Source organism: Phaethon lepturus, unplaced genomic scaffold (genome assembly GCF_000687285.1).
Source record: "Phaethon lepturus isolate BGI_N335 unplaced genomic scaffold, ASM68728v1 scaffold27386, whole genome shotgun sequence".
NCBI classification, from domain to species: Eukaryota; Metazoa; Chordata; class Aves; order Phaethontiformes; family Phaethontidae; genus Phaethon; species Phaethon lepturus.
In genome coordinates this window covers 2,996-13,648 of record NW_010547305.1, presented here as the reverse complement: position 1 = coordinate 13,648, position 10,653 = coordinate 2,996, and the positions used below count along the sequence as shown (strand labels likewise).

At 36.9% G+C, this 10,653-nt stretch overlaps 1 protein-coding gene across 1 annotated transcript in view; it reads right to left on the bottom strand.

Moving 5' to 3' along the window:
• CAPRIN1 (cell cycle associated protein 1) overlaps window positions 1-6,651 on the bottom strand; it is a 27,428-nt gene extending 20,777 nt beyond the window's left edge. Inside the window, exons 1-5 of the mRNA XM_010289605.1 lie at window positions 6,592-6,651; window positions 5,143-5,205; window positions 3,147-3,233; window positions 450-688; window positions 255-337 (exon numbers count right to left, since the gene is read on the bottom strand). Of these exons, the coding sequence (XP_010287907.1) occupies window positions 255-337; window positions 450-688; window positions 3,147-3,233; window positions 5,143-5,205; window positions 6,592-6,651 (532 nt within the window). The remainder of the gene's footprint in view (window positions 1-254; window positions 338-449; window positions 689-3,146; window positions 3,234-5,142; window positions 5,206-6,591) is intronic.
• Window positions 6,652-10,653: the final 4,002 nt, after the last annotated feature.

Here is a 10,653-nt window from a genome sequence, read left to right as displayed (position 1 = left end):
GAATGGACTAAGCTTAAATAGCGAGTAATGCTGCATCGTTTAAAAAAAACCCAACAAACCACACAGTAAGCTCACACTTCAGTAAGTTATCCTGTTAGTCCAGCTAAGGTCTGGGAAAAAAAAAAAAAAAAAAGGTAGCTACTCTAAAAACCCAGAAACATAATTAACTGGCAAAGTTCTCTTATTTCAGGCACCGTATTTTAGTTCAAGCACAGATTCAATGTGCTCTTTCTTAATACGGAGACTATACTTACAGGTTGTTCCACAAACTGGTTTTTCCTTCCCTTCCAGTAAGTCCCACAGATGAACAGATGCTTGCTCATACTGCTCATTCAACCTTAAAAAAATAATTAATAAGAGTTAAATTTCTTACCAAGTCTTTAAATTACCACAGGACAAATACAACTTAACTAACAATTCTAAAGAAAAGTACTTTACTGTAAGCCTACCTCATGTTCATGTCTCGTTCAGGGTAAACTAGCTTGTAAAACTCATCCAGCATTGTCAGTTCCTCCTCTGTCAGTACTGGCACTCCATTTGATCCTTGTTTCAAGTCGTTGCGCACTTCATCATCGCCCAATTTGTCCAAAATAAACTGTAGCTCTAGTACAGTCTTTAAACGCTTCTGCTCAGCTTCTTCTCGCATCAGTTGCTCCCTGCGTGCTGTCTTTTTTATTGTTTTCTGGATCTGTGTAAAACGAGAAGAAATTTTAAGTTGCTTAAACCTGGATTATGTAGTAAACTCGGGGGAAAAAAACAGACTTGAGATGTCTTTTATTGATAAGTAGAGGTGGATGTTGGTGTTGAAATGCCGCCTGTAATGTTGCAGCAGAATAACCTGTGAAATTTGGAGAGTATCTTTTAAGCAGAGTTGAAACCCTGCAAATTATTTAAAATCAATGCCACAAACCTTGGATCATATTGGATAGTGATCATATTCTTATCTGAAGTCTGTACTTCATGCCTTACAACCAGTTCAGTCAAGCAACTGCAGTTACAATGTCTAAAGCATCAGACAGGAACGCGTTATTTCAAACAAGCCGAGCTTGCTATCATCTGTTTCCTTTATGAAACATTCTGTAAACACTAAGTGATTTTGATCTAGATGGAAGTGGCAAAAATGTACAAAATTAAGTACCTTTTAAACAAATATTATGGCTATTTAGAACTTCTGGCTTCCATACCTTAAGGAGGACTTACAGCAATTAGAAAAGGTACAGAGAAAGGCAACTCAAAAGATTAAGGGGATAGAGCAGCTGCCTTATGAGCAAAGGCTCAGTCTTGGGTTCTTCAATTTGGAGGAGTAAGGGTGATGCAGATTTTTCATAAAGGCCAGCAGGTAACATGAACAGAGTGATTATTCACCATATCCCATGATAGTAGGAGGCATTCATTGAAACTACTAGGAGATCATCTTAACACAGATAAACACAAAAGTACTCTTGTCTCTTGCACACCACAGGAGGGAACTTACGGAATGTTTTGCCATGAAAGGCTGGGGAGACAGACAGTATCAGCAAGTTCAAAAAGGATTTGAACAAATTCTTGGACATGAGGTCCAGAGACAGACACCAAACAGAACAAGAATGCATCTACTCTCTAACATTCACAGTTTGAGGATCACAGATGCCATAAGGAAATGGAAGACAGATCATCATCAGCCTTGTACTCTACATAGTACCTTCTACAACTGCTGTCACAATACTGGTCTAAGTGCATCGCTAGTCTGAATCTACAGGACATTTCTTCCATTCTTATTCTTAATCCAAGCATCTAGCATCCAAAATTCAGCTTGCTTACTTTGTAAGTACACAAATTCTTAATCTTCTTTTTAAAAAAACTTAACTTGTGACAGCAACTTTCTCCCACTGAAGCATCTAAGTTTCTTTTTTAAAAACCAGCTGTATGAGAACTAAGTCCAATAAGGAAAAATTGCAACCAAGTTTGAAAGCAGAGCACCAATTTATTACTCCTGGATTCATTCGCTTCTTTTAGCAGTCAGTTGACTAGGGAAATATTTCAGGTCAAATTTGTCTGAAGAAGAAAATTCTTCATTACTAGTATTCCATAAACATACATGGAACCCTGATGCACCAAAAGCAAAGAAACGGCCTGGCTTAGAGGCCTATAAATTTACAACAACATCAAATGTAGAAAGCAGTTTATAATGTGAGGATGCTGAAGCCCTTCAAATGATCATATAATCTCTTCACAAACTAAATACACTCACTAGACCAGTCTGCTGCACTAACATTGACTACACAATGAATTCTACCAATGTTTCTGCTCTTTCTGTAATTCATTAACTCTAACTGTACTACTGCATTTAGAATCTTCCAGTACTCTAGAATAGGTTATGCTTTCAGCTTGCCCCAGAATTGAATTTTCCTGCAATGATGGCAGAGATCTAAAGTGTGTCTTTCTGTTTGCAGCTCTTGGGATAAAGAAATAAAGTGAAGCTGTTCATATAACTGGAACTGCCTATTAGAGTTTTAGAACTTATTCTTCATTACACTGTTATTTTACATCCTTGTTGAAACACCAACCCAAAAGATTACTTGTTTTACTAGTATTCAGTTAACTTATCTTTTATGAAAGTAGTATTAATCTTGTCCCACACTGTAGTTTCAGACCGTATTTGCTACTAACAAGATAGCAAGAATCTTGAAAAAGGACTTGCAATGCTTTCAGTTGATGAGACTTGATATCCTACTGTAATATAAAGGAATGAAAACCCTCACCCACTTGCCAACAAGAAGCCCATGAGAAGCAGGCCTGTGAAATCTCAGTTTTCTTTTAAGAAAATGTTACTATTGGCAGTAAGTGGCTGTGTATAATGTTTCATGACAGGCCTCTTCTGCAATCACACTGTTTTCAACAGTTACATTTTGTCAGAAAATTACGTTATTTTTGCTCCCATACATTTATGCAGTCCATCAGAAAGATCTTTTAGGAATAATCTTCAGAAAACCTGACACAAGCTAGTACACAGAGTAAAAGAAAACAGCCAAACATACAAGAAATCATGTGCGTTTCATCTCTGTAGAGACGACTACTGCATCTAGTATTAGTGAAAGAGAATTTAAAGCCTAAGTGTTTGGTATTGCAGTTGATAGCCCACATTGCACCACTCGCTCTTTACTTACGTCTTGGCTCAGAGCCATAAAACTCCTCTGCAGTTCTTTAGCAAATTCCAGATTATTTGTCACTTCCTGGTATTTTGACACTGCATCCTTAATTTAAAAAAGAAGAAAAGTAAACCATGACAAATAGAACAAAATACATACTTCCAACAAAAAATTTCCACATTTTTAGTTCCTAAGTGAGACACAGCATCCCTGAATGGGACTCCCTGCAACAACATTAAGTCAAACTTTGATTTTCACTGAAAAGTTATTTGATTTTCATTTTTCACCAAAATACTGAAAAGACTTCTGTATGTCTTTAGGGCCTCTAGTTTCTTAGCTGAATATGCTATAGCATATGCATATATGTGCTCACATGCCTGATACACTAGTTTAATGCTTGGCTTTAGCCAGTTTCTGACAAAAACTAACTGGCAGGCCAGGGAAAAGGGGACGAAGAATAATCTGGCAACTCAAAACTGCTCAAGAGGTAAGAATTTTGAGAATGCATTTTTATCTTGAGTCAAAGCCAAAACGCTATATATAATCGTGTTCCCTTCTCCAGAAATCTGTATTATCCACTATTTCCTTAAATCTAATATTCTGATTTGCACCAAACTCTTTAACCCACTTTGCAGTACTGAGAAATTACAGACAGTAACTCAGGGGAAAAAAAACGGCCGAGATATTTACACTCTTGTTGTGACAAAATCAATAATGGATGTGTTCTTGGTAAGAACAACTGAGCCAAAGAAAAGGTAAGGTCCTACTTTCTTTGAATAAAGCAAGGAACTTGAATTTTAATTGCTTTTTTTCCTTAGGGATTTCCATTTATAATATAGCTAAGAAACTTACACCTTATGCATATACACATTATGCATATGCATTAGGTGATTTACAAAATTAAAATCATTCTTAGATGATTTGTAGAAGCAGAAGATGTAAGTGAAAATAACGAATACTTCCAGTATTTCTCCAACCAAAAAAGATTTGATCTTTATGAAGTGTGGTAGTCAGGCTGTGGTCTTCATAAAACTTAATTCATGAGCTGCCCTCCTCAATATGAAATTTCAGTTATCTTCCCTGTTCATCAAACAGAAAACTTCTCATGGTTTACTTTCACAATACACCATTAAAAATTAAAAATATACAGATCAGTGATATTTCAGCGGGCACAGAAAAACCAGAGTGAAGCCTAGACAGATGAGAAGATCACATGGACCAAGAAAAACAGCTAATTCTTTTAACTGTGAACAGCTGCAATAGTTGCAGGGTGTTTTTTTTCCTTCACTCTTTTCTATGTTAAAAATCATCAACAAAGTATTGTTGATTACTGAGCATCTGGTAATCTCTTTAAGTATCAATATGCATGTTTGCATCATACAACTGAATTTAATTTGATACTTGCTTTATATTTATTACAACTGGAAAACTGCTGTTGAGTCAAGCTCTAAAATAACCTACTTTAAGAACCAGCCCCAACAGGGAGAGAAGCAGCATACATCCACTAAGCCCAGCTTGTCTAGAGCATCACATCTGCTGCACTGATAGCTGTGACATGTGGACGCAGCTTATTTTTGGAGCCCTTCAGAACTTGGTCTAAACTACATCTCTAACTAGACTGCACAATATTTACAAGCCACCAAGGGACTAAGCTACTAGGAAAGTTCTCCCTGGGCATATTTTCTGCAAAGGACGATGTCCAGAGAACCTCAAAGGTATCATTTAGCTATTTCAACAGGTTATAACATATGCCAATTTTCACCACAGCTTATTTACAACCTAACCTCAACAAGCATAAAGCATTACAACGCGTTCCTCTACCTATTCTTTCAGTTTCTGATTAACAGAAAAATTGAGATGTTCTAGGCAATAAAAAAACTGAGGCCAAGTCAGAGCTCAGAAAAATTTAGCTTTTAACAACGGGAAAGGGGAAGTGAAATTCATCCCTTCCTTCCCCACCAAGATCACAAAGCAATTTAACAGAGAACTGGTTAGTTGGTCTTTTTCTTTTTACCAGTTGATCTTGATTCAGACGTTCTCCCTTGTTCATTCGTTCCTGGTAATCATCAAGTTTGCTCTGAAAAGAAAGAAAACTGCTATTATAAGGAGCCAAAATCAGGTTACTGCCTTTTTCTACTTGTATTACGGCAAACATAGACTGTAACACATTACACAAGCATGCAACTTGTAATGTAGAAATAGTACCCGAGAAAACTTGTCTCCTGGGTTAAAAAAAGGTAAGTACTTCCCCAAGAGACAAATATCTTAATCTTGTTTATTTGGCTATCACAATACATCTCCATGCCTAATCTTAATTTCTGAGGAAATACACATTCCTCCTAAGGGGGACAACACTCTCAATGTACATTTCCTTCAGTCCAAAGAGCTGAACTCAGTTCTGAGTCAGAGGTTATTACCACTGTATCACTACAATACCAAAAACATTAACTGCAAAAAAACACTGTCAGTGCTATTGGGATTCAGAACTGTAATTCTTTGTAGTTGCATCAGTTAAGACAGTTTTGAAGAACTTAAAACAGTTTCTAATTCTTTGTGCAAGAATGCCCACCAACACAATTCATATTAATAGCTCCAAAGTATTTTTGTTCAAGAGCATTAAGATTTCTTTTTCATGGGGAGAAACTGAAAAAGGAATCATTAGGTTCATTTTCAGCTGGATCAGTTCTATAATCTGCTCAAATGCAAAACCATGCAAAACACTGACATTAGCCAAAAGCAGGTAAAACCTATGCATGTCCAAGTGACAAAGATTCTTCAGACTAAACAGAAAGGTTCTTAGAAAGGAAGCGAAGTCTGTAAGAATAACATACCTAACTATTAAGCTCTAAGTTTTCACCATTTCTGTACTATCACATGTGATCATATTCTTATGAAAGTTGCCTCGATCTTATTAAAAGAAAACTATTAAAATGAATCCTTAACAATTATCTTCCCCATCTAGCATAACAACAACATGAAAAGGAAAGCAAACAGAAACATTTTGTTTTGAAAGTAAAAGAATTAAAACCCTGACACAACCATTGTTTCGGAGTTTATACCTGCCACAGAGTGATGGGGTTTTTTTGTTGATGGTGGTCTTCGTTTTTTACTATTTATATTTCAGAACATTTCAGTTAAAATATCATAATGATATTTTTCTAGCTAATTCAACTTCTAAGCTCAACCTCAGACCTTTTGGAAAGATTAAAGTCTGTGAAACACCTTAACAAGAAAACTCCTCTTACAAAGAAGATATTTTGATGTCCAGCATCACTTACTGAAACACACAGCCACCCTTATCAGACTTGGTCCTGTTGAGGTCACCTAGCACCAACAGTTTATTTCTTTGGAAATCCTACAGGTTAGATTTAACACTTAACTACTTCGTCTTTCAGTGCATCAGAGACAGTAATGGCCCAGGCAAAGTCAAAGAAGAACTTCCTGAGCTCCAAAAATGTATTACCGGGAATTTCATGCTGGGAACAGACACGAGCAGAGAACTGTTGTCAAATGCAGCAGCCATAGTTGGCAATACATTAAAAAAAAAACAAACCTCTGAAAAGCATTTGGCAGATTGGAAATCTACCACAACAGGAAATAAGGTCATTTTTACTCTTACACATACTAATTTTAGAATAGATGACACCGTCAGACAATCACAAAAGTAATTTTCATGATTTAAGAGATCATAGGTGAGCTGTGAAGTCAAAAAGGGAGGGTAAAGAGCTCAAACATGGCAATGCCCCAGCACAAAGCCAGGCAGGTTAACGAACACCTCCACTGCTTAAATCCTGCAACAAACTGGCTTTGTAGACAAAGAAATGTTAAGAAGTTCCTGCTTGCTCAAGCCACTTACTCCCATGCTGCAGATTACAACTCCCTTGGTCACACTGATGCAATTGTTTGTGAGGCTGCACAGTAAATAGGCTCTTAATATGAGCCAGTTTAAACAGTTCCTACAAAAATGCCTTACAAAAACCCCAACAATTTCTGTGATGCAGTTTCCAACACAAACCCATAAACAACAGTAAAACAAACATGACAGAACACCAAATTCTAAGAGAACGCTGCTTAAATCAACTTTGTTGAAGAAAATATATATTGCAAAACTATGCTGCAAAACACTCACATAATCCATTTTGGTGGCTAAGGGCATAAGGGAGGAAAGACAAAAATACCCTAAATAACTACAAGTGTTTCTGCATAGATTTTTCCATGCAGCCTTACTTCAGCATAGTTAGTATCTTCAGATTAAGTATATTGCAATAACGTACTCAAACAGTGCCTACGTTTTTCTTAAATGGTCAAATATTCTTAGGTCTAATGTAAATGCTTTGTTCATTTTTATTCAGCAATTTATCAACTAAAAAACAAAGGGCAGTATGTCTATTTCTAACCATTAGGAATAGCAGAAAGGTTACTTTTCCTCCACTTTTTCTTCCTTAAAAACATTTGTATCAGAAAGGTAAAAGCCAAGGAAAGAAAGCCCTTTCAGCTGCAATGCAGAGGACAAGCAAATGTGTATTTGGTTACATGTTATCACAAAGATTTCAAATGCCAAGTAAGCATTTTTCTATCATCCCAAAGACACTGTGAAGTCCAAGTGCTGCATTACCCACAAACATTAAGGAAGCAAAAAGCTTTCTTTTTAATCTGTACTGTCAACTAACACCAATCTAAGAGCAGCACTAGTGCTGTAAAATAACTGCAGTAAAATTCCTGCTTAGCAACCTACTGCAGTGTCTACATGAAGTAAAGATTTTTTTAATTTTACTCCTCCTTACACAACTTCATCCTCACTCATCATGGATATACATTTTGAAGCATAAAAGCTATGCCAGCAGAAAAAAAAAAAAATAATAATCAAGTGAGCACATAAATTATCCATTGAACAGCTCATGAGTCAGCAGGCCCCAGTTCCGCAGCTAGGAAAACACTGTGCTTCAGCTCTTTTTCCACTGAGATACCTGAAGTATTTTGGAGTTCCCTAGGAGAAAAGCACTACATATAGCCTACCGGGGAGGGGGCACAGGAGGAAGGTGGTGGTGTTCATTGCTTAAGTATGCCCTAGATTTTAATAAGAATCTAAATTTGAGTTACAGATACCTTCCCCTCACATTCAAGTGCTCATTACCTTCTCTGAATTGCCTCAAAAGTGTCATCCTGAAGTGAAAAAAATAGCAGTTACATGGTATTAGCTTTAAAAACAATACTGGTTTTAAAAACACCTGACCAATCAGCTGTGCTGTTACAGTCATTTACAGTGCTATGCTATGAACTGGATCACTGGAATGATCTGATTAAAAATAACCCTTAAAAAAGGGGGCCAAGAGGGAGGCACTATATTTAACCAGATAATTTCAAGGGTATGTTTTATACCAGTTACAGCAGCACAAGTATGTATGACAAGCTGCAAGGTGGACAGGGAGAAGGTAACGTCTTCAACCAGTTGAAGTAAACATTTTGTAACACACACTTCACCACAAGCAAAGAAAAGATGGAGGGGACTACTGCAAAGTGTGTTTTCTGAGAGCTCTCAAAAAACGCATGTATTTTTTACACAATTAAGACAATCCAAAATTTAAAGTAGCTGCATTATACATTTCCCATGGAAGCAAAAGAAAAGCCAAGATATAAAACAGAAGCATATTACCTGTTTTACATTTGTACACTGTAATTTATCCACCCTCTACCATCATCTCCACACTCACTCATCAGTTTAACTTCTCAATAAAGACTGCCCATAAACAACCAAAAAAAAAAAAAAAATATCAGGCTTCCCATTTCCTCAGGGAAGAAAAAAAAAAACAAAACACTTAAACTGTATCAGGAATGAAAAACGGAGGTTCAGAACCTCTCAAAAAAACACACAGTTCTCACATTCACTGTCTGGGAACACTTCCTAGTATACCAAACAGAAGTCTCAAGAAGCTGTTTCAGTCCTGAGTTATAACCAAGATGTAATAAAGCATTAACATCAAATACTCCAGAACACAAAACACATACGGGTCTTCTGTTTAAATTGAATTAATTTGTGAAATAAGCTGTAAATATTCTTGTGTTTTTTCTCCCCAAAAGTCTGGTAAGTTTGACAGTTTAGAAAAAAAATATCTGTATTAGTTTTTAAGCAAGAGATACAGACACACCAATTCTGAGACTGCAGTCTCATGATCAGCTTACCCCAGAGGACACTGATCACAAAAGGCGTATTCTCCTGCTCACCACATGTTCTTGACCCTTCCCACACCCCAACAAGGACAGCCATACGGCCAGACTGACAGCTGGGTCAGGAGCCTGATCCAACCAAACACACATAGTGACCAAGACACAAGCATGCTAGGAGCGGGACCCACTCCTTCCCAAAGAAATGCAGAACTTTACATTACTTCAAAATGTAAACCTTTTGAACTTGGATGAGTTGACTACAGAGAAAGAAATCCCTTCTTCAGTAGCCTGAGCCAAGCTAAGCCACAGATGAGCAAAACTCCTCAAAGTTTTGGTGGTTGCAATATATGTTGTCTTTCCAACTCGCCATACAGTATTTCCTATAGAAACACTATGAATCTACAGGGAAGTTGACTACACTGCAAGATTTTGTTCTACACATCCTTTATGTTCAAAAAGAGTTACTTTTACAACAGCAAGTGAATTCTAGAACATAAACTGGGTCCTCCCAACACGTTCTATCTTTTTCTTCTGAAAAAAAAAAAAAGCATCAACAAAACATCAAAGCAGCATCTGAAAAACTTAAATAACTAGAAGATCTTTCACAGCTTGTAGGTGTCATGTATCTGGTTAACAGAACTTGCTATGAGACATAATCCCTATGCTACACAGAACAATTAAAAACAAAACAGAGAAAGCTGAAACCAGGAAGTACCAAACACCAAATAATGTCACAGATAAACCTGCTTGACTTTTAAGAGATGAAGCTTGGTTATCCAAAATTGTTATCAGAAGGGGTTTCAAAGAAAGATTTGGGCTTTTGATACACAGTTTCAAATGAATTTTACAATTTTATGGGTTTCAAAATTATGTTTAATCTCCAAAGACAAATTTGAAACCAAGCTTCACAAGGAGATCTTCTGGAGAGACGCTCACAAGCCTTGAAAATCCAAGTGGCCCAAATAATCGTGCAAAAGCACTTCAGAGTGCTGCTACTGATGGGCAACTTGAAGTGTGGCACTTCCCTGCTATCATTAGCTGCACCTGTAAGAATAGAAAACCACTCTCACCTTTTACTCAAAATTTGTAAATGTTTCCTATGGGAAATCCAACATTTTACTGAACCAAGTCAGATCAACTTGAAATACCCATCTACTGCTCCAGTGAAAATTCATGTGCAAGAATGAGAGGCACTTTAAGTATTCATTTTTCAACCCCGTCAGGATTACTTTTATTCAGAAATTCAGAGACAAGCTGATAAAGCAACAGCCTCTTAGGTTACCAGCTACAGCTAAAATGTGTCATCATTTTAACTGTATGCAGCAAGCTCAAGTCATGTCAACTAGTTTAAGCTAACATG